Source organism: Gambusia affinis, linkage group LG09, assembly GCF_019740435.1.
Source record: "Gambusia affinis linkage group LG09, SWU_Gaff_1.0, whole genome shotgun sequence".
NCBI classification, from domain to species: domain Eukaryota; kingdom Metazoa; phylum Chordata; class Actinopteri; order Cyprinodontiformes; family Poeciliidae; genus Gambusia; species Gambusia affinis.
This window is the reverse complement of record NC_057876.1, coordinates 24,119,471-24,147,214: the sequence shown is the minus strand read 5'-3', so window position 1 is coordinate 24,147,214 and position 27,744 is coordinate 24,119,471. Positions and strand designations below refer to the sequence as shown.

At 38.9% G+C, this 27,744-nt stretch overlaps 1 protein-coding gene across 5 annotated transcripts; it reads left to right on the top strand.

Annotated features, from left to right (window-relative positions):
• Nucleotides 1-11: 11 nt before the first annotated feature.
• Nucleotides 12-27,744, top strand: mbnl3 (muscleblind-like splicing regulator 3). 5 transcript variants are annotated; one of them, XM_044126770.1, is made up of 8 exons: nucleotides 12-296; nucleotides 7,335-8,245; nucleotides 16,681-16,845; nucleotides 18,196-18,399; nucleotides 18,493-18,732; nucleotides 19,518-19,671; nucleotides 22,906-22,997; nucleotides 25,330-27,744. In XM_044126770.1, exons 2-8 carry the CDS (start codon nucleotides 8,072-8,074, stop codon nucleotides 25,330-25,332), a joined length of 1,032 nt encoding a protein of 343 aa, XP_043982705.1. In that variant the 5' UTR covers nucleotides 12-296; nucleotides 7,335-8,071; the 3' UTR covers nucleotides 25,333-27,744. The 5 variants fall into 5 exon arrangements, with proteins under 5 accessions (XP_043982705.1, XP_043982704.1, XP_043982702.1 ...); XM_044126769.1 differs by having other exon boundaries at nucleotides 25,333-25,482; XM_044126767.1 differs by lacking the exon at nucleotides 22,906-22,997 and having other exon boundaries at nucleotides 25,333-27,744.

The following is a 27,744-nucleotide window of genomic DNA, read 5'->3' as shown; positions in this document are numbered from 1 at the left end:
ATCTGCTGAGAGCAGTCTGCTTTGCTGCCGATCCACTGTAGTTACAGCTGACATTTCTGCCGCCGCTTTCCTGTTCCTCTGCAGCTGTATCGCGCTTTTCGCCCTGATTTTTTTTATGTACATTATTTTTCGCTAGCGCGTTTTATTTCAGCCACCCTTCCTACGCTTCAGTGCAGCGCTGTTATAGTCTCATACAGATAAATAACGACGTCTTTGCGGGAAATACCGAACCGAGAAGCTCATTTCAGTCGACGTTGATTTGAAAGAAGACATTTGATCTGTTTGGACGATAACAGGTGAGCAGCCGCGGCACGCCTGGTGCATTTGCAGCCTTATTAATGCGCTCTGACGCATTTATAAAAAGAAATTGTGTTTTGTTCGTATTGTTCGTCTGTTCGCTTCTGCAACTCCTGCCTGTTGCATGGCCGCGCAAAAGCTGGCTTTTGTTGTTAAATATGGGCGTAATTCAGGCAAATTAGTCATAGCGCTCTTGTTTAAACATGGGTTGGGAGGTCTGAGACTTCTCTGTCTGGATACAAATGATGTGGTGAAAAATTTCCATATCCAAGCCAGTAAAAAGGGGTTTTGTTTTATTATGAGATAGCATAAGCTGTCTTTGCAGTTACCACGTTTAGGTTTTTAAGTAAGAGTTAAATGCATTTAAAGGTGAAATGAAGATCCAATGCAGGTTGCGTTTTCGTTACTGACTTGCAGGTTTGCAGGCTTTCGCTATCAGTGTCTGTACATACAACAAGTGGAGGAGTTATGAAGTCCTGTCCTTGCTTGTCCTGTAAGGAGTCAGACTTACACCGCCATAGCATGCTGTGTTGTCTCTATTGGTTTGCATAAACTGTATGCAATCCTACTGGTCGTTTGGCCTTTATCTTGTCTGGTTCAACAAAACAGCCAGTCAAGACAAGTTCACACTCCCTCCTGGCTGTGGACTCTGTACCTGTCTGGCTAGTTTTTCTTTACTTAATATAAACAGAGATAAACTGACAAACCAGGCTCACACTGACAGGCGTGCGTGGAGTCACCTTTCCCACGCAACCAGTTTTCATTTCTCCTCTCACACATATACGACTTGGTCACAATCTAGTTATCTTGCTGTTGACTGCTTATAATGTTTTTTTCTTTCGGAATGACCAGTTTTTATGTATATTTGCGCCGACACTGTAAAAGCCTAAGTTATTTATTTTTATGCTTAGGTGATGCTGATTTGTTTGTCGAAGTGACTCGTTGCATGGTTGTGTGATTTAAAGCTGTGGTGCTTTTAACGAGCTGAAAGGATTACCAATACTTAACCTAATTATTTTTGCTCTCTCCATTTAAGCTGCTGCCTTTCTCTCACACTGTGATTTATAGATTGGTTTCCTTACGCTTTTTAAATCAATCGTTTGGTGGCTGATGTTTGACTGTTTCTGCTCTCATCCTTGAAAACCTGTTTTCAAGTTAGTGAATGATAACCCTGAGATAACGCAGATGAAGATTAAAGTCATGTTTTCACAGCTTTCGTTGCTGTTACACAACCACATTCACCTCTAAAACTGGAATTCACCAAGCTTTTTGGAGTGAGATAACGCCAATTTGAATTAAAAACTACCACAGGGAAGTTGTATTCTCATATGACATAATAGAAAAACCCAAATGCTTTCAAACCAGAAGTGGAAATTTGACTGACACTGTTTACACTAAAGGGAATAAAAACTAGGAAGATGAAATTTTACCAGAGAATCCCCACCTCACAAGTTGCTGTGTTTTTCAGTTCATGGTGTCTTATATGAACATTTTTAGATTTTTACATCCTGAAAATGTCATTGTGGTTTTTAGGGATTTTCATGTGATGCACCATGTCAAAATAGTTTCTAATTGTGAAGTGGGAGGGAAAATCACACATGACTTCAGTTTTTTACAAATGAATCTTAAAAGTGTGGAGTGCATTTATGTCCAGCTCCCTTGTGAAACCATCTTGCTCTAATTACAGCTTCAAATTTTTTAAGCTATTTAAATTTAGGTACAAATTATAGTAACTAAAGGAACTATAATTTGTGTTAATTTTGCCTTTCTAAGTAGCTCAGACAAATGTTATCGATAAGAAGATTTAAAAATCAGTTTTTAAGAGAATATGCTCTGATTTGAGGCGATTAGATGTACTGTATTTTATTTAAGGACATTGAAGTAGAGGGGAGTGACAGCAAATACAAGAAAAACCTTTCACATTTGTTTTCATTCATTCATTCAAATAAAATGATAAAATACATTATTTGTGGTTGTAAATTAAATTATAAACAAGTATCAAGAGACATTGATAGTTTTGCAAGCCCCAATATGTCAATATTGTTGCTTTTTATGTATTAGAATAATAAATACATGTTTTACTTGTTCAGACATTTAAGGCTAAACATTTCAAATTGGCGCAGTTGGTAGAGCTGTTGCCTTGCAGCAAGAAGGTCCTGGGTTCGATTCCCAGCCCGGGGTCTTTCTGCATGGAGTTTGCATGTTCTCCCTGTGCATGGTGGGTTCACTCCAGGTTCTCCGGGTTCCTTCCACAGTCCAAAAACATGACTAGGTTAATTGGTCTCTCTAAATTCTCCCTAGGTGTGAGTGTGTGCAGGGTTGTGTGTCCTGTATGTCTGTGACAGACTGGCGACCTGTCCAGGGTGAACCCGCCTCTCGCCCAGAACATTAGCTGGAGAGGAACCAGCAACCCTCCCGACCCCTAAGGGCCAAGAGTGTTAGAAAATGGATGGATGGACTTGAAAAGATTAAAAAATAACCCACGATAATTCTGCCATAACTTCAAAAATATTCTGAATTGTCATAAATTTTTAAATTTATTTGATTCTCTTTTTTATTTTTATTCCTTTTCTTCATTTTTATTAATAATGGGAAAAAATGAGTTGTGTTCATTTGGCAATAACACAAATAAACATCATTGATATCACGACAATCAAACATCATCACCAAGGATAAAAACCCAAAACAAAGAGCTTATTTCCACTGTTGTCCTCCAGATGCTCAACACAAACACACAGCAAGCATAAACACTCACGTTTTGCAGGAAATCTTGCAGTAGATTAGATTGGAGAGAAAATGAGGATATTCCTCTGTGCCGTTCTGCAGCCCTCCTGTTTAGGTGGCCCTCAGTTTGCAGCCATAATGCAGACGTCAGAGCTCAGCTGAAGGTTACGCTGTCGGAAGCCTTTTGCTGCTCCGTGTTTGATGAAGGACGCTGCACAGTTACGTCAGCTACTGTTGCTCTCGTCTGTCCACCTTGTGCCACCCAGCCAGGTTCCACCTGAATGTTGACCGCCATAACCTCCAGCCTCCCTCCACTGTTTAATTATTCATTTTATTCTCTAGACTGCAGAGCAAAAACTGGACAAATATCAGCACTTTTATTTTACTACTGAAGTTAAAGATGTGTTAGTGTTACATCTCAATAGGTCTGCTGCTTTTCTGCTCTAAATTAACTGTAAAAGTAATATTTAAATGACACTTTCTTCATTGTCTGGTGACTTCAGGAGTGAGGTTGCATAACAAATGTATCGTTAATCATCCAGAAACAATCGAACTTTGTTACTCGATCAATATGAACCAACATGTTCCAAACTAAATGCTTGGTCATTTATCTAAAGATTTGTTCATCTCATGTCTGCTGTGATAGACGCATTGATCAGGGTTTTCATGGACCAGTACGATTATTTTATGGGGTTAATTTTGTTTTTAATTCTATTGGAGGATTTCCAGTCTGACATGAGATTTCTGCAGCATGATAATCTCAAGTAAAAATACCAGAGCTTCACAGCATTTACAACGAAAACATAAACTAAACTGGGGAACCTAATCTGATCAAACGATCATGAAATAATGATTATTCTGCTACAAAATGTATTTATATAATCTCGGTTATTGCTGGTCTCAGGGGTTTATTTATAAACATTAAAGCAAATATTTTTAGTTTTTAAGTAATGTGTCCCATTGAGCATCATATTATGTCTTATTTTGTGTGCTGCTCTTTATAGAGTAACATCAGTACAGTTGAACATACACAGAATAAAAGACGGACACATTTTTTTGTCACTGTTTGAAGTTGAATCAGACCAAACTTCTCCTGTTTTCTGTCAATTAGAATTATTACAATTATTTCTATATGCTACAATAATGAGAGGATATTTATTTCTTAATGCTTTCAAAATCAGAAGTTTACTTACAGACTGATGAATATTGCTTCAAACATGGTGATGATGTCATCACTTTAGGTTCACTGACACATTTGAGTTAATTAGAGTCATACCTGTGGATAAATAAAAATAAAAAAAAACTGATTTCTTGTTTGACATGATGAGGAAAATAAAATAAATCAGCCAAGATATCTGGAAGAGAACCACTGTTACATTTGGAAGAAAAATTGGGATGCTTGTACCATTCTAACTGTGAAGCATGGTGGTGGCAGCATCATGTTGTGGGGCTGTTTTGCGTCATGAGGGAAGAACATTATGTAGAAAAATTAAAGCAACATCAAAGACATCGACCAGGCGGTTAAAGCGTGGGTCCAAATGGACAATAACTCAATGTTCAGCTAAAGTAGATATAAAATGGCTTAAGGATAACAAAGTCGATGTTTTGGTCATCACAAAGCGCAAACCTCAGTCCTACAAACCGGTCTTGGTCCCACCAGTTCTGTCAGCAGAAACGGGTCAGAAGTTTGTGGAAAGAAACCCAAAACATTTTACCCACAACATACATTTTTAAGGCAAAATGCTTCCAAATGTTGAGGAAAATGTATGAAAACATCTGATTTTGAATTGATTAACAAATAAATATCTGACATGTTCTCTGTCTCATCATTGTAGCGTTTAGTAAATCAAAGTAATTTTGGTAATTTTTACAAGAAATCGAGTCTGATTTAACTTCAGAAAGTGACGAAAAATGGTGTTTGTGTCTCAATGTGTCTAAAGTGTCTGCCAAGTGAAAAGTAAATTTAGTTTTAATTCATCAATTACGTGTAACAAACATTGTCCATAAAAATAAATGTGTTGTGATGCATTTAATGAACAAGAATTAAATTTTTAGAGATACTTCAATGCTTGATCTGTGCAGTTGGAGTGAATTGAGGAAGCATTGGTGGATCTTAGTGAAAAATCCTTAATCCAAAAGCTGCGGTGACTCCTAAGCGCTTTATCAGTGGGTGAAAGGTCATTCCTGTTTATTTTCACAGGTACCGGCTGCAGTGTAAACTAGGATAGCTTTGGAGAGGAGCCAGTGTTGCTGCATATCTCTCCACGAGCGGTTGCAATGGCAGCTGTGCACCATTTGGTGTCCAGAGTGTTGCTAAGGAGCTTTTTGATGATGTTGGATGCTTTTTGCCTCGTCAGGGTGTTCGTAAGCACAGACTCTTGACACTGACGTGGACATAAACGCAGGACGGGCAAAGCTGCAGGAGGAACGCTTGTCTGGTTCCCCCCCAGAGAAAAGTTTATATTGATCTGTAGGCTTTGGAGGAGAAGGATGCACCGATAAGCGTAATGGTTCAGCAAGCGAAGCAATTGTTCCTCTCTCATTTCTGCCTCTCTTGTTTGGCCAGGGACGTGACTTTGCGTTGCTCATCCATCGGTCTTTTTTTCCTGCTGCAGCATTACCCATCCATGTTGTGTATCTGCATGCCGTCACACACAAACACACACATTCGTTCCCTCGCTGTGGTCCCCCCCATTGCTTCCTCCGTCTGTGTCTGCTTCCATCAGACATAGAGGCTGATAATATCTGCTCCAACGCCCTCTTCTCCTCCTGTCCTGTCCTGTATTGAGCTGCTTGAGGTTTTACAGACCACGCTTTTCCTTTACCTTTACGGCTGCAAATAATAATTATTTTAGCAATCGATTATTCTGATGATTAATCGGATGAACTGGCACATTTGGCAGAATTTACTCTTAATCCTTTTCTATGAAATATTAGAGATATATTATAATTTACTAAATTTTGGATTAAGCGATAAAAAGTAGATACCAAAAGGCGTTTAACAGAATTTTCTTTAACAGAATTTAAACCAGGTGAAGGTAAAACTAAGCAAATTTAGTTCTGGTTACAGACAAAGAGGTTTTTCTTTACCTTAAATGCAAAATTCTTATTTTGCATTTGGCTTAATTGTGATGTTTATATTGTAATGTTTTTTTTTTTACAGATGACACTTCTTTAAGAGATATTTGATCGCAAGGAGTTTTATCCTGGCTAAATAAAACTTCAAGAATAATTACTGCTCTGAATATTTTTGGTCTTTCAGAAAATGGCCTTTTATGAAGTCTGTGTACCCCAGTTAATGATTAATTAGTTACTAAATTAGTTGGCGATTATTTCAAAAATCAGTTAATCACGATTAATAATTTCACCCCTAAATCCAACCTGATGTAAAAGGGAAAAATGTCCAATTTAATGTCAGACAGTGGGGGAAAAGTTGGTCTACAGTTTACCGCAATAATCGATTAATCACGATTAATCACGATTAATCTGATTAATCGTTTCAGCTCTACTTCTCTTTACATTTCATCTTTTAAATTAAAAATGAAGCTACAACATTTCCCTCGTCATGCACTTGTGTGTCTTATTATCTGTATTCACTTAGTGTCTGTCCACGTGACTCTGCTCCCTGACTGTGAGCAGAACAGAGGTCTGCATGCATCATCCTTGCATCACGCTGCAGTATGTTTGAGCGAGACGCGAGAAACTCCTCCGTCCCTGTGTGCAGGCAGAGCTGCTGCACAGTTTGAATATTAGCATGTGGCTCAGACGTGACTGTCATGACTGTGCTGGCTCCAGTGTGAAAAGTGAGGAACAAGGACAGGCTCTGTGCAAGGAGGAGTCTTCTTTCTACTGTGCTTCCTCATTGATCAGTCAGATGCTTTGCTTGGCTGTAAAACGCAGCGTGATTGGCTGTTGCTCTGCATTACACACAGCAGCTGTAGTTGTGAAGAACTACGCTGTGTCGTCTTTTCCGTACGTCTTGATTTGGGGGAATCGACTGAACTTTGCCACGTCAAGGACAATATTACTCACCGCGTCTCGCATTGATGTCCAGTTTCCGCAGGGCAGAAAGTAAATGAGTTGAGGTGACGCCTCTGTCCTGCCTGCAACCTCCCTCCATCCTCCCTCTCTCTCGCTCTCTCTCCTATCTGTATCACTTAATCAAGACATAGCTTGCCCTTTCCTGTTCATTGCTGCCTCCCTCCCTCCTCTGTTTTGCTTGTTTTCTTCTTCTCCTGCAGCGTGATCCTAAAGACGCTGTAGCAGTTTCCAGCCTAAACGGTCGCTTTTTCTCTGTTTTCTGCAATTCACAGTGAGACAGCGAGCAAAGACATGCAGCGGAGAGGTCAGTGAGGATGACAACAGAGGCAACGCAGACGGAGGGATGAGAAGCAGACTCAAGTAAGAGAAGGAAGCGGGACTCCAAAGTGCCTACAGTACGGTATTGCAGCAGCAGAGAGGGCTCGGTGTGCGTTTGGCCTTGAATGGAGGCTATATTTTGTCCTGACAGCCACAAAGTCATCCATCCCACGTTGCTGAGCTGCAGTCCCCACATACCCAGAGCTGAGCTGAAGCTTTGTCTCATCATTACAAGGACATTACGGGTGTAAGGTTCTGCTTTTTCCTCTCTGTCTGTCAGAGAATAACAACTACAACAGAGCTGCGGCGACTTCCTCTGCCCTGATCATGTTGACATGAATGTAAAAGAGACGCATCTGAGCGGACTATGGTGATGTTTTCTGAACGTTTTTCTTTCTTTCTCTTGAGACAGAGCTGGTCTCTGCTCCCAGTTAACCCCTGCTATCTCACCCAGTAAAACTTCAGCTGACAGTTTTCCCAGGAAGAGCTAATAAACATCCCCCAAAATACTCCAGTCTAAAGGGACTTGCTACCTATTTGCTCTGAAGGAAAAATATTTTTGCTTTTTTTTCCCCAAGGGGATTTTTTTTCTCTCTCTCTTGAATCACTATTAGTCAGCCCTGCTCGCATTAGACCATTTTTTTCCATCCACCCGCTCCCACCCCTTGCTCAGTGTCTGTGAGCATCTCAGATGGCTGTCAGCATGACCATGGGACGAGACACCAAATGGCTGACCTTGGAAGTGTGTCGCGAGTATCAGAGAGGCACCTGCTCGCGGTCTGACACCGATTGTAAGTTTGCACATCCCTCCCGGAGCTGCCATGTGGAGAACGGCCGAGTCATCGCCTGCTTTGATTCGCTCAAGGTAACAATGCAGCGCACATCACACACGCATCAGCTCCTGCCGCATTACAGCTCGCTTGTTCCTCCAGTTCTGTGTCAGACATGTCGGGGTTTTGATCGTCTGGGAAAGTTTAGAGTACTCAGGCCACATATTTACATACTCTGTAGAACAACCTTTTACTCTCTGCCTGACATTAAATTGAGCTATTTTTCTGCTGTTTTAAGTCAGTGATGAAACGATTAATCGGATTAATTGTGATTAATCATGAGTAATCAGTTATTTGAACAAACTCTAGAACAATCTTCTCACTCTCTGAAATTAAATTGGATTATTTTTTTCTTGTTTTAGGTCAAGTTGGAAATAGGGATGAAAGGATTAGTCAGATTAATCAATTATTGAAATAAACTGACCTTAAATTTGACAATTTTTTCTTGTTTTAAGTCAGGCTGGACTCAAGGCTAAACGATTAATCGTGATTAATCATGATTAATGAATTACTTAAATAAACTCTAGAACAATCTTCTCATTGTCTGATATTAATCGGATGATTTTTTCTTGTTTTAAGTCAGGCTGGAATAATTAATACAATATTAATTGATTATTGAAATAAACTAGAACAATCTTTTTCTCACGGTCTCAAATTAAATGTGACTATTTTTTCCTGGTTTAAGTTAGGTTGGATTTAGGGCTGAAACAAGCAGGTTAGTAATTATTAATCTTGAATAATTGATTTTTAAAATAGACTTTTGGCAGCATTGCCTTATAAACTGTATGACTCAAGTATTTTGGTTTTCCATCTGCAAGCTTCTCTGAAAAGTTTGCTGGAAATTTGACCCATTCCTCCTGACCGAACTGGTGTGTTTGGTTCAGGTTTACTGGTAGCTTTGCCAGCCACATATTTTCAGATCTGCCCTCAATTTATCTAGAGATCAGATCTTCATGATGGCTTCTCCAAAACATTGTTTTTGTTGTCCTTAAGCCTTTAGCAGTGTTAGTTGTTCTTCTTCTTAAGAGCCCATTTGTGGCCAAGCGTGAACTTTCAGATTGATGTGAAGTTCTTGAGTTTCTTCTGCAGCAAAACAGCCCCACAGCATTATTCTGCCACCTCCGTACTTCAAACTTTATTTGGTCTTCCCAGTCTCGAAACCAAATAATAATAAACCTGTTGCAATATGCAGTTATCTCGTTATTAATCCATTTTATTTGTGGTTTCAGTTGTGTTTATTATTCTTTCTTTATTTTATTATTTTGGATATTTAAAATATCTACCAGTTCCAGTGTTAAGTTTTCTTTACAAAATGATTGTTTATTGGTCATTGAGAGGGCGAACTAGCATTATTATGCCTTTATCAATAGTCTGAAAACAATAAAATTATAATTTATTGCAATAATTAGTGGGACAGTTTATCATCCAGCAAAATGTTATTGTGACAAATCTAAATAACAATGCTAATTTGCTTTATCTGTTAGCAATAATGACCCTGAATTAACAATAAAGCATCTTTATATAATTTTATAATGTGCAATAGAGACTTTAACATATTTATTTATTTACATAGCTGGACTTTTGTCATGCATAATTTTAGTATTATTATTTGTTTTGTGAGTAATTTCAGCATTTTAATGTTTTTAGTATTATTATTTGTTTTGTGAGTAATTTCAGCATTTTAATGTCTATACCTTGCTAAGTCGACTGCACAGTCGGGTGCGCGTTGTGAGGATCGAACGGGGGTGCGTTGTGAGGATCGCGTTTTTTTCAGACGGGGTGCCGGCTTGCTGCGGGCCGGTTCTAATAATAAATCAAGATCATCCCAGGGGCCGTAGAAAATCTTCTCGCGGGCCGGATGTGGCCCGCGGGCCTTGACTCTGACATATGTGACCTTCAGGCACCTGGAACCAACGAGTGCATTGGTTCCAGGTTCAGGCACCTGGAAATTGCACCCAAGGATGAATCAAACTTTTTGAGGTCTGTGATTCTTGAACTGATGTGTGGGGTAACTTTCATGATATTTCACAAAGAAGCAGCAACTTAAAGGTGTTGCACTAAAACACATCCACATATTTTCCTCCGTTTAACTCAAATGTTGTAAACTGACCGATCAGAAACATATTTTTGTCAATATCCCAGTGTTTAACGACATTATGGTACTAAATAATACCATAATAGTACAAAAGTGTACAAAAATCGAACATTATATTTTGAAGAACACAAAATATAGTTGCATAACTTTTGCCCAAAGATACATATAGAAAATGTTTATCTTCTACATTTTGTGGAAGATACAAGGCAGGTTTCGCATGAGGAATATTTTCACATGAAGTGAATTTGAGCCTAAAACTATTTTCTCAGAAAACTGGCAGACTATAAAACATAGCTGTAATTAAATAGAGTTATTGCTTATAAGTGCAGATAATTGAAGATGGAAACATGGATACTTTATATATTGTGTTTAAATGGTTTGTTGGGAGCAGAGTTGATTATAGAGTGGCTGCTTTTATTTTTTTATTTTGTTGTGGAGAGTAAGGAGAAAATTGGAGGACTGTTTCTTTGATTAATGTGTGGGTAACGTTTCTTTTGTTTCTCGAATGGAAAGCTTTGAAATGAAACTGAAAGCAGAATGCATGCTGTAAAAATAAAAACTCCATTCATCTGTCCTGGTGTTTTAGGCCAATCACGTATTTCAAAAGGATGAATAGACAATTAAAGATCATTCCCTGATGAATATAAGGAAAGTACAGAGAAAACAGGGTCTGGATGGCGGTGTGGTGGTTAGCATTGTCTGTTCACAGCCAGAAAGTCCCTGATTTAGATATAAGGTTTCCACTTAGTCATTGTTGCTGCTGGGGGTTGTGGTTGGTTTGTTAGCTAGCATGACGGAGAGTTTTTCTTAATATTTTTGTCTCTGTGTCGTTTCTGTGTTGGGCTGCTGACCTGTTGATGTTGTTGATGATGATAAACGCTGGGATTAGCTCCACTTTATAAAGGATAAAACTACATACAACAACCCAACATCATAGAAACTCAAAGTAAAATTATTATTGAGTATTTATTTTTGTTTTAATTAAATAAATAAATAAGCTGTTGTATCGAGAGTTTTCACTTCTTGTCATTGTTTCTTATTTATGGTAACCTAAGAGTGAGGGAGTTGCTAGGTAACCAAAGAGTGAGGGAGTTGCTAGGTAACCAAAGAGTGAGTTAGTTGATTCCACCAACCTTGTTTAGCTGACTGTGAGAGCAGCGAAAGACTTTCCTCTGCCTACATCCCCCAGAATCCTGTGCGGTTCTGGATTAAAGTTCAGTGAAATTATTGAATATTCTATCAGATGCATATTGATTACTGTTTTTTGTTTTGTTTCTTATTTATTTTTAGTTTGTTGTCCATCACCAGTTGCGGTTCTACTAATTTTAAAACGTTCTTCTGGTAAAATTGCAATTTTATTCTGCTATAACTGTTTTAACTACATTCTCATGATTAAACAATTTCAAACATTTGTAACCATTGTATAACTCACAGAAGGGGTGATTGAATAATAAGCCACTTTTTGAAAACATTTTCTATCACTGGTAATTTTATTTTATGTTTTGAAGAAAGTGAGGGGAGAGAATTGATTAAAATTGGATCTGGTATGAAAAAATCTGAGATTTTATCTTTAAGTCACCTAGCAACTTCGATGTAAGATTGGGTCTTCTGGTTATTTATGAGTGAGGGATTCATTTTAGAGGGATTATGATGTAAATGTTTTGTGAAAGAAACCATACACTAGTTATATACTGTCTGCCGATTTACTTTAGGTCTAATTTCAGGAAGTGGACTAGAAAACGCTTTCCCTCTACCCGGCTGAGCTCAGTTGTTGAGAGTTTTCCTCTTTACTTCTTCAATTTTCAATGCCTGTACTTCAGTTGTGACTCATTGATAAGCATTTATCCTTCAGGCACAAACCTGGTTGCAGCAGCTAGACAAAATGTCTAACCTCAGCTCAGGTTATTAAAATACTGCACTGCATAGCAACCAGCCTGGAATATACAGATATAAGCACCATGAACCATGAGGTTTAGCGTTGATCTGTTTAATGATGCATTTTAAATATACTGCCTCTGAGTAGGAGGTGAAATACAGACTCCTAAAGTCAGTAGACTCAAACACTAAAATAACACAATCAGCTATTTATCTGATTAATTGTGATGAATCTATTATTGAAATAAAGACACTAGGGGAATACAAATAGTGAGGCATACACATATTCATGACAGGGGAAACATTTTAGCTTCATTCTTAACTTTGAAAATTTAGTGAGTTAGCGTTAGCAGCCGCCACGTTCTGATCGGCTCTTCTCTCTTAGCGGTGAGAGGATTACAAACGTCATGGCCAAACGTTAGCGACTGGGTGAAATTTAAACTTCAGTGGAGGCCACGCCTCCAGGACGTAATCGTTTCTCAATAGTCGAGAGTTCAGACTCTCTGGACGAAGCAAAGCACAGTTTTTATCAAATCACAGATTTGACTTTAATTAAATCCATACACATATTTAGCTCAATATTAGTGTTTTCAAGTAGAATTTATTGTTATTTGAGCTAAACGACTAATGCTAATCTACGGGTGATCTGCTTCTCCATCGCTGCTGCTGCTCTCTCCTCCGCCTGATAACCACAACATCAACACTCTGGAGTTTAAGCCACTCTGTAGTGAAAATAACTAACATTTTAAGGTATTTTAGCCTCTAAACAGACTGTTGTTGTGTTTCCCAGCCTTGTGAGGGATTTTTCTCAAAGCTTTTCTACAGCGAAGAATCGAGACTCAGACAAGGGGCTTTCTGTCTGAGTGCAGCTGCTGTCTCCTGGTTTATTGAGTTAGAATTTATTATTCAGCCATTTTTCTGTGTTATGTCCTACGGAGCAGAGGGGGGAGATGGAGAAGAGAGACAGAGAGAGGGGGCCTAGCAACAGCACAGGACTGAACACCCATTGGATAGTTTGATCTTTCTGAGTGGCATGGCTGTTTTTAGCACAGAGCAACAGCCTGGTTCTGTACCGGTTGCACAGAGGGAGTCTCTTTATATTCATATATATATATACATATCTCAAAGGTAGTGAGGAACCATTAAAAGCCTCATTTGACCGTCTCGGAAGAGGACGGAGGTTGGAGTCAGCTGAAGGTCGAACCGGTCTCTTCTTCATGAGGGCTGCAGTAAACAAACATCTCCTGAAACAGAGCCCTTAGCCTCTGTGTGTTTGATGATTACACTCAGCTGATTCTGTTTTTGGTCAACTGTGAAACACCTCTCTGTCCCCCATGCATCACTCTTTCCTCCCCTCCCTTCCACGTTAATTTTATGGATTTATCTGCTAATGGCTTCCCTCCCGTATGTGCCATCTCCAGGCCGACACAAGCCGACCGCTGTCATTCCCCGTTGCTTCTCCATTAGGTCTGTCGGCCCTGCCTGAATGGGCTTCAGCGGGAGGGAGGGAGCAGCTCACCACTTAGTTCTTCTTACCTTGTTAACTGGAGTGCTGCTGTCATCTCATGTGATTAGTGTGGAAATCCCGTTTGTCCATCATCAGACAGCAGATTCAGTCGCAATCTCAGATCTGTTCATATAGACTATATGAACAGATTGTGTTTCCATGTCTGATAGTCAGGTAGACTCAGTTTAAAGACCAAAATTGTAAAATCTGCTTAGGTTCTCTTTCATGTTACACTGTATCAAACAAACCAAACTAATTGGAAAAACCTGTTCCACTCCTGGCCTGTGGTGGCGCTGCACCAAGAACCACAGAATGGAATGACACAAAAACTTCAGAAGAAGACACTGAGCGCAACTTCCTTCTTCTCAAAATGTAAGCAAACTGTGGCATCAGTTTTTAGTGGTTATAAGATTCGTTTTTGTCTTTGGCAAAAGACCACGAGCCGTTTCTACCGCTGGTGTTAAACTTACACGTTTGTTTTTTATGTATTTACCCAGAATGGCCTGCAGTATAGTCTGCTTCCTGCTTCCTACTCTGGTCCGCATCATAGTTTTACTACGCATTCACACATCCCCAAACCAAGCGGACTGTCTTGGCAAACAGACTGGAGTTTTATTAAAGCGGACTAACTAGAACATTTGTTTCTCTAGCGCTAGATAGAGTGCCCAGTCTGTGTCTTATGAGTTTATATTGGACTTTTCTTGGCCTATTTTAACAAAATGAGCCTCTAGTAGTTGTCAGATTTTTAAAGCCATGTATCCATCTTCACGGTTACACTGCAAAAACCCAAAATATTACAAACAATTTTTTTCTCTAGTTTTTAGTGTGAATCTTATTATACTTAAAATACAACAAGTTTTCTTTACATTTTATTGAGTACTGTAGATCCAACAATTTTGACATAAAAGTTCGGACTCCTCTGCCCTATGGCTAATAAGCTTTACTGTATACCTTTAGCTGTGTAATGATGCACTTTTAATCTTATTTTCTCCAGCTAAATAAACGCTAAATAAAATCATCTAAGTTTTTCCTGCTGTTATGTCTTAGATAAAGGCATAAAATGTGAGCAGCAGTCCCAGAGATTGTATTTATTCATCTCCCATCTCTCTCTGTTCTGTCAGTGTGCGGCCTTCCTCTGTGTTGCATAGCGTGTTGCCGCGGCAACCAAAAAAAGGGAGATTCCTGACTTCTCCTCAGCACCGCTTTCCACAGGCTTCTTTCTCTAGTTTTAGTAGATACACATAACCCATTTTACGTCTGCCAAATCCCCAATTCAGACACTGATGTAGTTTATCTTTCTAAGCGAAGCATTAGATCATTAAGAGGCACTTTTCTGTCCCCTCCGAGGTGGAGCAGGAGTGCTGTGCTCCTGGGACTTTCTTTTCATTATTAACTCATCCCTAAGCACACAAGCCTGCTGACGCAAAGCTTGCTCGCATCTCGGCTGCAGGAGCTCGCGTTAGCCCCCTTGTTGTCGGACCGTTTGTCATGCAGCTACAGGCTCACCTGTGTGTTTATTTTCTGATGCGAAAGGATTCTGGCAACGCAGACTCTGCAGTGTCTCCTGTTGTCATGTAAAGTCCTCCTGCATGGTGCTAAACCATTTTATGTGTCCCCATCCATCACTGTCAGATTACCCGCAATATGACCTCAGCTCATCGTCAGACTTTTTAATTTTCCCTTCCTTTAGTGCTGTCTTCATTATACGGCCCGGTTGATGCTCGGAGGAGGCAGATTAACTGGTTTACTGCTTTTCTGCAGCGGTGGAGATGCGCTGTTGGCCCGGGAGTTAGAGGAAGACTGCAGTTTCTTCTCTAGCTGTGAAGATCTGCAGTGTTCATGCAGCACTTTTATATCTGTGTTTATTTCTGAACCCTGGGGGTTTAATTTCCTCCTGCGTTAGTATAAAAAATATAAACGTGGTTCAAATATCTATTAGATATACTTTGTTTGGAAGTTCCCTGGTCTAACATTCATTAAAAATGTTTTCTTTTCTGCCATTTTGCTGCATTTCTTGCACTAGAAAACCTCTAAAAATAAGCCAAACTCTTAAAAAGAGATAATTGAGACGGAACGTTTCTATGAAATTGTTTATAAATTTTTTGTGCAATCAGAATCATTGATTTTGTAGTACCTTAGAAATATTTGCAGTATTTCATCCTACTTAAACCCCTTTAAAATCTACACAAGATGAGAAAAAATGACAGACAGATTGAAAACAGAAACATTTTTTCCTTTAAAGAACTTAAATAGCTCAATTTTACAGCGAGTATTAGGGCCACTGTGGATAAAAAAGGAGAAAATTTCTGCGTTTCAAAAGTAAAAATTTTTTTACTTTTGAAACTCCATTTTTTCTAGAAAATGTAAGAAATTAATCTGAATATCCCAGAGATTTTTCTGTCAAATCTTTGACTTTTCAAATTCAGAAATTTCCACATTTTTATTCCAGATCTCTGAGGTTAGTCTCAGAATTTCTTAGTTTTTTCTAGCAAATTTTCAACTTTTCAGACTCAGAAATTTTAAAGTTTTCTAGATTAAATTCAGAATTTATTAGTTTTTTCGTGTAATTTTACTCCTCTTTTTTCGATATCTACAATGGCCCTAATATGCTTTCAGACAATTGCAACTCGCTTTATTGATCACAGAGTATGACTTGACATCCAGTAAGTCTGCAGTGTAGCAACGGTAATAAATACTGCCACCTGCAGGTGGGAGTGAGTATCACTTGAATCCAATGTTTTTGGCCATTTGTGCAGAAAATTCGCTGATTTTGTGTGAATTGACTGATGAAAATACTACTTATGTAATTAAATTGTGCATGACTGAATTGAGTTCTAACAATAATATTAAATTTCCTGCTTAATTTGAGAGTTCTGAGGTCGTTTGCATCCAAAACCCAGCTTTGATCCGTTTAGTTTCTCACTCTTGTTGTTTTCTTTTATTCCGCTCTGCTCTCTCACCGTCTGCCTCCTTCTTTTCTGTTCCCTCCTCAGGCCCGCTGCACACGAGAAAATTGTAAATACCTTCACCCACCTCCGCACCTGAAAACCCAGCTGGAGATTAATGGAAGAAACAACCTGATCCAGCAGAAGGCCGCGGCGGCCATGTTGGCTCAACAGATGCAGTTCATGCTGCCCGGAGCACAGCTGCAGCCGATTGTGAGCAGCTGAGAATAAAACACACATGAACCCTGACCAAGACTGATCTAAGATTTCTCTCATGCTTTTCAGAATATTTAGTTAAAGAATTCTCATTCTGTGCTGCTTTAATTTGCATTAATACTGATGCCTCAGCCTTTCTGAATAAATATCCACTTGTTCCTGCGTATTCAACAACAGCTGGAGCAGTTTGAAGTGTCACAAATTTTAATGAAGCCAAATTACTTTATTGGTAAATTGCATGTAGTCCAGACAGCAAACGGAAAGCCTGGAGAGCTGAAAACTAAGATCACATTAAAAGTTTAATATTCATTTAAGCAAAACATGAAGAAACGATGCAGTTTCAAAACTAGAACTGCATCGTTCAGGATTGTTTTTTTGTAAAACCTCGACAGATTTACCTGATTTTGTTTATGTTATTTGTTTAGCTCATGTGAAATGTGTAAATGCGGTAAAACAGAGTTTAACTTATTGTTAAAAATTTTGTGGCTCTTGTGGGCTGGAAGTTCTAAAGTTCGGAACATCGTGGAGATTAGGTGGGATTACTTTTCTGATCTGACCTTAACTATGTTTTACCTTTTAGTTTTTTCTTGAAAACAGAGACTAGAACTTTTTTCTGACACAAGTTGGTAAATTTACACCAACTTGTAAATTTGTAAACTTACACCAATTCAGAAGGCAATGGGCTTCTGAAAACATCCCACTATTGTGGTATTTAACAGTTTACATTACATTTAACAGTTTATTTCTTAAATGTTTTATACCTAAGCCATCAAATATTTTTGGATATTAAGCAGCAAATTTAAACTTTTTAAAAATTTCTTCCATAGTTCATTGACGCTACAATAAAAGTTTTTTATTAGTATTTTCAGCTTTTTTGTGAAGGGATTCAACATTTTTTAGTTTCATTGATGTTGTGAAGAAACAACTTGTTATACTCTAGTCTAAATAACTTCTCTGACTATTTTTAAACACCTCACTGTTACTGACAATGATTAATTTTGAGTCTGCTTCACTCAGTAACATCACCTACACCAAAGAGTGTTGTTGTTGTCTCAACGTGGCACAACAATTATCAGTAGCTGCGTTTTCTTTAACCATAAAATTATGCAAATACAAGATCTGTAAAATCACCAATTTCCCAAAACGGTGCATACGTAGCTGCCCCAAGAATCAGGGGTTTGTGGCTCCAACGTCTCGTCTGATAGCTGATAAATGATGAGCGCCACAATAATTAACATTTTTATGCAATTTCAGCTGTAGACTTATTTAAACATTGAAACAATCGAAATCGCTTCATATTCTTTTTGCTTTGTTATTAACGCTGTCTCTGGTTCCTTTCGCTCAAAGACAACCTTTCCAGTGACTCCATCCCTGGCAACGAGTCACAGCATGGCGTTCAGTCCATATCTGAACCACATGGGCCCAGCCATGGGCCTGATGCCGGACCTGCTGCCCAGCACGCCCCTCCTCGTACCCGGCAGTCCCACCGGCCTCACAGCGATGGGCAACGGCACCTCGGCGCAGAAGCACACTCGCACAGACAAGCTGGAGGTATGCAGCCCATGTGCAGTTGTTGCGTTTCTAAGTTTAGTCGAAGCTCGATGAAAGGGAGATGTTGACCGGCGTTCCCGGTGGCCCTGCCAGGTTTGCAGAGAGTTCCAGCGCGGCAACTGCACACGGGGTGAGAGCGACTGCCGCTACGCTCACCCCCTGGAGGCCGGCATGGTGGACTGCAGCGAGAACTCCGTCATTGTGTGCATGGACTACATAAAGGGCCGCTGCAGCAGGGACAAGTGCAAGTACTTCCACCCGCCGGCTCACCTGCAGGCCAGGATCAAGGCTTCACAGCACCAAGCCAGTCAAAACACAGCGCCCGTTCCCTTGGTGAGTTCCTCCCTGGAATGCGACAGGAGATACTCCGTCCTTGTGACCATGCAAGATGTTGAGATATACACTTGAACCTGAGTATGATAGTAACTAGTTCAATTTACTCAGTTACATTTACTCGAGTACCTTTTTCAAAAAGAAAAATGTTTTAGGAGTATCTTTACTGCTCTGTATCCTTCACTTTTACTTGAGTAATATTCAAGTTGGGTAGAAAGTAACTAGTTACATTTACTTTGGTTTATTTGGAGCAGCTTTATAGAGGAAAAATACTTTTAGGGGTCCTTTTGATGCTTTGCATTTTTTACTTTTGCTTGAGTTACATTCAGAATTGGATTGTAACTAGTTACATGTACTCAGTTACATTTACTTGAGTAACTTTTTGGAAGATATGTATCTTTAGGAGTATCTTTAATGCTCTGTATTTTTTTCTCTTTTACTTGAGTAATATTCAGAATTGGGTAGTAATTCTTAATTTATTTGTATTTTGCTCATTTTAGTACCCGGTCATCCTTTTGTGCAGTCAGAAGCATTGCCCCTTTTGGAGAATAAAAACTTGCTTTTATTCTCATTTTTATTTGATGTTGGTGTGGTCCTGCATCCATTCAATTCACATTTTAGGTTGCAGCGCCCCCTTGTGGCTGTAAAATGTTTACAATCTCAGGAGCCATAGTAGAGACAATAATACTTGCTTTGAATGCATTTTAAGTATTTATATTCTGTACAAACAAAGTCTGTTGAAATCCTTTCTGTCTTTTTCACACTTTATTTCTCCACCTGGCAAGGCTTTAGCTCCAGGCGGCATGCAGTCGCTGCCAAAGAGGCCGATTTTAGAGAAGAGCAACGGCGCTGCAGCTGCAGTCTTCAACCCTAGCATGTTCCACTACCAGCAAGCCCTGGCTAACATGCAGCTCCAGCAACCAGCCTTCATCTCCACTGGTGAGTCTCTGGGTGCAGCAACAACATCAGGGCCCACCGGTCGTGATAAAGCAAAAACGTCACATTTAAAAAAAATTAAATAAAGCCTCCAAATGGAGGAGACGGACATGATATGACTGAGATTGAAGCTGTAAAACGATTGTAGATTGTAATTCTAAAACCCACTGGTAAAAAAAAATACTGATTACCCATAAAATGTAATCTTCAAAAACAGAAACATTTGATTAATCAATTAAAACTATTTATTGCCCCACCCTACTTAATGGATGCCTGAAGGTGCCAGAATTAAAGCATAAATATTATGGTAACGTCATGCCGCCATGTTGGTCAGGAAGGGAGTCTCTGTCCCAGACATGAATGTGTTTTGGTCCTAAATTCATGTATTCACCCTGGAACATGAGGCAAAACATCTGATGATTGGTAAAAAGCACAATGAAATAATTTCTGCACAAGCATAGGCTGGAAGGCCACTCAGCAAGGAAGAAGTTTTGAAACTAAAACAGAAGTGCTTGGCCACATTTGTATCAAAACAGGAATGCCACAGAAGACAATCTCTGAAGTACAGAGGTGGTAGCTTTGTGTTTGGTGGCTGTTTTACTGCAGGAGGGACTGGTGCACTTCACAAAGAAAAATGAATCACAAGGAAAGAACTAAATTTAAAAGGGATCTATTCAATATTCACTTTTTTGCACATTTTTGTAGTTTCATCTGGATCTCAACAGCCTTTAAAACAGAAATTAGTTATTAAAAATGAATTCTCAAGCTTTCTTTGGATTTTATAGAGAAATTAGCAGCCAGACGCTGTTAATCACATTCAAGCAATTAATTGATTGTCAGTGAATGTAAAGATAGAGGCAGTTTCAGATGTTTCTGAACAAGAGTGCCAGAGAGGTTAGGCACTAACCAGTAATATGAAGCCATTGCCAAACAATTTGAATATTATAATTTTACAATGAGATAGATTAACATTTATGATAGTTTCCCATCTTTGCACCAGCAGATTGACTCTGAAGTCACACAGTGACATGTTGGACTCTGCAGGCCTCGGGAAGCATGTTAAGGGTTAAAGCTCAATAGAGGAAACTTACAAACTGGAGAAAACCTGTTGCAACTGTCAAGCACGGTAGAGGATGGGTGATGATTTGGGCTTGTTTTGTTGCTCCAGCCCTGACCACGAACTCGTCTGTACACCAAAGTCCAGTGGAGTCAAATGTGAAATCCTCTGACAGCTGAAACTGACAGATCATTTAACCCAATGCTGCTAAAAATGAGACTGATGAAGTCATAAAGTAAAACAACTACTTTAAAGACTAAAGGTGCTTCTACTAGCTGTTTAGTTTTATTTTTATTTCTGGTGTTATCTTTGGTAAGTGAATCGTCACAGTGAGGAATACACTTTATTCCTACAAGTATTCACTCATCTGCATTCATGCTGGCGATTCCATTCATTTTTATGGTTCACTATGATGTTGCAGCTATAACATCTTCTGCTGCTTTTCAAAAGGTTTTCCACAAGGTTTTCTGAGTTTGTTTAGGTATACCTGACAATGAGAAGCTCCAGCTCACAGTGTCCACTTTAATTCATCTCCAAGTCGCTCTTATATGCAGGCCAGATCATTTCCTCCAAATCAGATTCTCTCATTGTCTTTAGCTTGTGCTCTTGTAGGAACATGAAGAGCCCATCCCCAAACTGCTGGGAGCATAAAATTCTCTAAAGAAATGTTGGTAAGCTGCTCCTCCTTTTATGCAATGCAGCCGGGCAAGTGCTGCTGCCAGACGAGGCTCGCCCATGGCCCATGGCATTGTCAGACTGAAGCAAGCTTCGTCATGCCAGGGAACACTCCTCCATTCCTCTGCAGTCCAGAGCCTCCAAACTTTAATGACTTGATGAAGTAAGGGTTGGATTGAGCAGCTCATCTGGAGACCCCTAACTAACACCACTAGCAGCTGGAGTTGAAATATTTAGGGTGCATTCACACCAGCTCTGTTTAGAAAGTCCGGTTTGTTTACGGAGGTTTGAATGCACACTCAAAACAAGCAAACTGGTCCGTCTGAAAACCTCGGTCTCGGTTTGGTTGGAGTGAACTCTGTTTGGCTTCCAGCCAAGCAGACTGGAAACCGCTCCTAAAGCAGGAAGTGGACTACAGCGCCAGCCGGGCATTCTGGGTAAAAACAATCTAAACAAACATTGAGTCTAGCGCTAGCAGGAGAAATTGCTTGTAGTTTTTTACCAAAGACAAAAGAGAAATCCCACAACTGCAAAATTCTGATGCTACTCCATTTTTGTTTGCATTTCTAGAACAAGGAAGTGTCTTCTTTAGAGGTCTTGTGTTGTTTCCTTCGTTGGGTTTTGGTGCAGCGCCCCCACAGGCGAGGAGGGGAACAGGTCGTTCAAAGTGTTCGGTTGGTTTGTCAGTGCAGTGATAAAAAGAACCACACAAGCTAAAATTGTAACAAATGTTGCGATTTTGGTTCCCGATGGAAATGAATCTTTGTGAAAACACCGTTACTAGCGATGAGATTTCACAACTGGACTTATTGCACATCCAGCATCATATGAAAATCAGCACTATAGTTAACATATGTTCACACAGCAGACAAATATGACACATATCCAACTTTTTACAGCACTTTGAACGGTTCAATTCAATATTTTCACTCCCCAAAAAATCTGATTTATGCCATTTCCATGTGTAATACTAAATTGGATACTTAACTATTTGTTTCCAAATCTGATTGTAGATGTTATGACTGTGTGCCGTCTGAATTAAAGTTCCCATGTTTTATCTTATCTGACTTTACATAACTAACATGAGACATGGATCATTATTCTGCATCAGAAGAAGGCAAACAGATCATCTTTACATTGTCGTTCAGCTGAAAATCTGTATTTTTAATGGCTCTTTTCCATATTCATACCCAGTTCATTGAATACAATTATCAGATTCTCCAGTCTGATCAGATTGTATGGTCGTGTACCTCCTTGTTTGGTTAATTATTTGTTGGTTAGTATTTTATTTGATAAATGGTTAGCTAATGAAATGTGTATTTTTCTTTCTCTTCTTTTGTTTGCATGTCTCCTGATAAACTCATCTTCATCACTTTATATCCCATGATTTTGCTTTTTTATTTTACTCTGCACATTTTGCCATGATAACCATATCATTCCTGTTCCTCCTCCTTCCCCTCCCACATTCCCCGTCCTGTCTTTCGTCTGACTCGCCTGAATTAAAGTTCCCATGATGCACGGTGCCACCTCCACTGTTTCGTCGGCCTCGACCCCCGTCACCAATGTTCCTTTCGCTGAATCCGCCGCCTCGAATCAGGTTTGCTCTTTCATTTCAGTTCTGTTTTATTTTAGCTCTCTAGCTCACTGTCTCTTTTTATTTAGTCGGTTAAAGAAACCATCTGCTTGTACTGAGTTCTGTTCACATTTCATCTGTCGTCCCTTTTTAGTCTTTTGTCAGACGAGCCAATTAAAACAGGAAATTCTTAAAGTGGGAAACTATTTTATCAGGAAGTCTCAGATTTTTTTTTAACCACATCACATCAATCTTACTCTGTCTTACAGGCTTTCATTAAACCTCAAACCAGAAACGTTGCTAATTTTCTCGAGAAATTACATTTTTTTTATTTGATGTAGACTTTCGACTCTTTGCTTCATCTCATCAAGATTTGCCTAAATTTAAAGCAACAACCTTAATCTTAACTCTTGAATGATTCTCTTTGTTCAAAATGTTCTCTAAAAATCTCCCGGTCCTCCACAGAACATCTCTACTTAAGTTGAGGTTAGAAGTAGTTTTATTAGTAAATAGGAAAAAGTGAAAACCAGGTAGCATTTTCTTTCCACTACCTCGTGTTTGTGGCTGATTATGACACGAAATCCTAAGAAGATACCTTAAGGTTTGGGTTTGTGAACGTGATAAAATCTGAAAAAATTCAACTGTATGAAATACTTTTGCACGGCACTACACATTGTCTCTTAAATAAAAGGGAAATCAGTCATTTCTAAAATGGATTTTTATTTTTATCTGCCTGCTTACTTACTTAAAATAATTTCTAAATCTAAAACTACATTATCGTCCAAAGGTTTAAGGATGAGATGTACGTTACTGCATTTTTTTAAAGCGTTCTTGATCTATATTTCTCCAGGTTTTCTGAAAATCTTTCAAGAGATTTCTTGGAAGTTTGACAATCATGTGCTTTTATCTGACATTATTGTGAGTATGTAGTAGCTCTGACTACTTATATAAAAAGAGGAAGTGTAACTAAGGGCCATCATCCTTCCTCATCTTTCTATCAACCATCGACTGTATGCCAAGCTTCTAGTCAAGAAAAAACTTTTTTAAAGTAGTGTTTTTGTTACAACCTGCCTTTAATAAGACCAAAAATCCTGTTTAACATTAACTAAGTCATCTGTTGTATGCAAGCAAAAGTTACTCATCACTTGAGTTTGGGGCATTTTATGCTTGACTTAATTCATTTTACAAACCAAAATGAATTATCTGTAAATGCTCAAGTATTGGACTGAACAGGAATAAAACAAAATAGCTAAAGTTATACATAAGAATAGAAGAAATATGAACACCACTAAAAATCCAAAGCTATTAGTTAAAAAAGCACAAATCACTCAGATTTGGTTGAAAAAGTCATAATTATTAGTTTATAAAAATCGTCTGTTTTACTCTTGACTCTGATTGCACATCCAAACAGATTTATCTGCAGACATTGCTGTCAATTCTCCACAAAAGGTGAATTGACCACTATTAGTTGTGCTTTATTTTTATTAGCTTCCTTTGTTTGTGTAATGATTTTGTGACAATCATGCCAGCTCTCGTTCCTGTAAAGACTTTTAAAATCGATCCATAAACGGCTCCGTCCATTATCACTTCCATAAAAAGATTTGCTGCTGTGTCACGTTTAAGTTCCTCTTCTGCGCATGTGGGTCACTTTGGGGTCGTAAAACATCCACACAAAAGTCTAATTAGTCGCATCATTCAACAGTATGAACAATTATGCAAAAAATTTTTTTTGATTTTTAGCAAAAACTTGGAAATAAGCATCAAGACCTGCTGTGTGAACGTAGCCAAAGAGTTTGGAGCGGTGTGCCGTTCTTTGGTTCTGCCACCGTGACTGCTTGATCTCATTGTTTCAAGTTTTATGACGTATTACTTTGTCCATATTCCACTAATGTAAAAAAAATCCCCACATTTTCACAATTGTGGTGCATCTATTAAATAAGAAATACAAGTAAAATCACACATGAATAAGTTTATTCAAGCGATAAGTCATTAAAAAAACCCTCTTCTTCCTAACACTTCCTGTCATCTTCTTCGTCTTTCCTGGTTGTTGATCATGTGACTCGTGTGATGCGAAAAAAATACACTAATTTTAATGTAGCTGATGAACCACCTCCTCCTAGCTCAAAACCGTTTTATCAAAAATCTTGATTTTTATTAAAATTGCCATGTTAAATTAAGCAAATTTAATTTTGTAATTACAAAAATTCTCAACTAAAAGCTGAATGGAAACACATTGCTATACTTGCAGGAAACCAGCCAACACCTGTATGACCACCAGATGCAGTTAAAGTCTCAGAAATGCACATAATCACTAAATCTCATTGCTCCCCTTTTCTTTGCTTTCTGCTTCTTTCAGTAGACTCCTCCGAGCTTCTGACCCCTGACCCAGTGGAGCTGCAGTGCGTTCCCATGGAAAACCATTTCTGCCCCGTCCCCAAACTGCTGGTGGCGGCTCCAGTGGGAATAAACTCAGTAAGCCTTTCACGAAACCCCAGTTAGAGTCCCTGAAAACCTGCAGCTCTGCAGCAAACATGTGCCTCGCCCACAGTGCGCACCGACCGAGTGTCAGTGTGAAACTTCTTATACAATGTTTATAAAATAACATTTTAAAAAAAAAAAAGCTGCAATGGTTCACGCAATACAAGCCTGAACTGAAAGCTGCTTCACTGCAGCCGTAACGATGCATCCTGACGTGATGAGCAATAGAGCTCCCTCGTTCTGACAGCCATACACACACCACACCTTAAACGTGCGCACACACACACACGCACACGCTCACATTCAAGACTAAAAGCCCTTTATGGGTTGCAGCCATTACCTGAGGCAGCCCAACACACCTGACTGATCCAAAGTAAGAAAAGTTCATTCTGGATACTCAGAACATTGGAGCTGCAAACGGACCTGCTGCTGGTCTTCAACCATGACTCGTTTTAAAAATGAAAGAATGTTTCATAACGTGAACATTTACGTTTCAAGACGGCTACAAGTCTAGTATGTGTTGTACCATGTGTTGTGTATCATTCAGTTTATTCTCATCCGATGCCTGATGAAACGTTAGAAAGAAGCTGTTAATTTGTTTGTGCCTTTGAGTTTTTCCTGCTGAGCTGCAGAGAAGACCTGGTTTCTAAAAAGGATTTTAAAAAATCTAAACAGCAACAATTAAAAAGATGTCCACATGTGAAATTAAAGGCAATACCAATTTCAAGTTTGCTGCGTATCAGCGAGTGGCTGCTAACGAAGGACGATTGTATTAAACAATGACGGTGTTAACAGTTGGGTTTCAGGAATTTGCAGGATTTAAAGGTTTTTGCCTGATTTTAAATATTATTATCTGGATTAAAGCAGCTAATGAGGAATCATTAAACATGTAAAATTAGGTTGCATTCAGTATAACTTCAAGAGGCAGATAGGAGGTTTTTAGACCCCCTTCACACCAGATTAAGACCAGCCTACAGCAAACCATTTGGGACAAAATTCAATCCAGGGCCAGCCCTAGGTTTTTTTGGGGGCCTAAAGCAAAATGTGATTTGGGGGCCCCTTCCTGTAACAGGCATTTCAATACAGATTTGGTGTAATCTGGGAGAGAAGACAAAGTTTAATTCTCTGACTTTGAATTCAATCCAGGATAATTATATCATTACTATTTACAGACAAACTGAGCTCTAAAAGAAAGCAAAAATTTGAGGAAAAGGTGCTTACTATGAAATTAAAATGAAAGCAAAAACATTATTAATAAACAACTAATACTTGCAATGTACCTAACATTTACTATTTCATAAAAATTATAGTTTGTTAGCAAAAATCTCATTAAAAATGCTAAAATGTGTCCATCGATATCCACTGTGTGAGCTCTGAGGCCAAATTTGTGCCAACGTTTAGTTTAAATTGGAGCCACCAACAAGCACAAATGAGGATAGACACAATTTGGAGGTGGTGCGCCACTTGTCGCAACTGGCTGCAGTAGTATAGTGAAGAGGCCTATTTGGTTGTAGCTAGTGATGCACTTTTCTGCCAACAGTGTCACAATAACGCTGATGATTTTAACCATTATGTTCTTAATTATGTCCTCCTTACCAATCCCACAATACTGAACGTTGATGTCCGATCTTAGTCCAGTGTGAAGGGGGGATTCGGACTGTGGTCTTGAAAAACAAACTGCCTTAAGTAATTCTTGCCGGATCTATTCTGTTTGTGAGGGTTTTATAGTGCAACAACAACAACAACAAAAAAAGGTTTTGTTTGTTTTCATTCTTTCAGTATTTGATTTAACAAACTCATAATTGTTTCTGTCTTCTACATAAATCTTATAATAAATTGATTCTAATCCTGAGTCAGCTCAAATATTGCAAACTGTTAACACTGACACCTTTTCTTCCCATCTGATGTCAGCCATTGCACAAGGCGGAAGCTGGATCTGTTTCCTAATGTTGTGCCTAAAGTCTGAATATGCAAGAAGTTGCCCATTTATCGCAATACCCAAGTTAATTCCTCCAAATAATGTGCAAATGTTGAACGCAGAGATCCATCTTAATAAAGAAATTTCTTTGTGGTATTATTAGTTTCATGCTGCTTTTTAAGTAAATAAGTGGCACAAGATTTATTGTTTAAAGGCACTTCAGGGAGAAATCTTAGAACTTGAAAATGTCGTGTCCGACTTTATATCATCACCTTTTCTACTGCTGTGTCCTTTCTGTCAGAAGTCATCAGAGTTGAATGATTAGAAGAGGTAGAAAATGGAAGAAATAAATCAGGCGTTAGGGGTAAAAAAAAA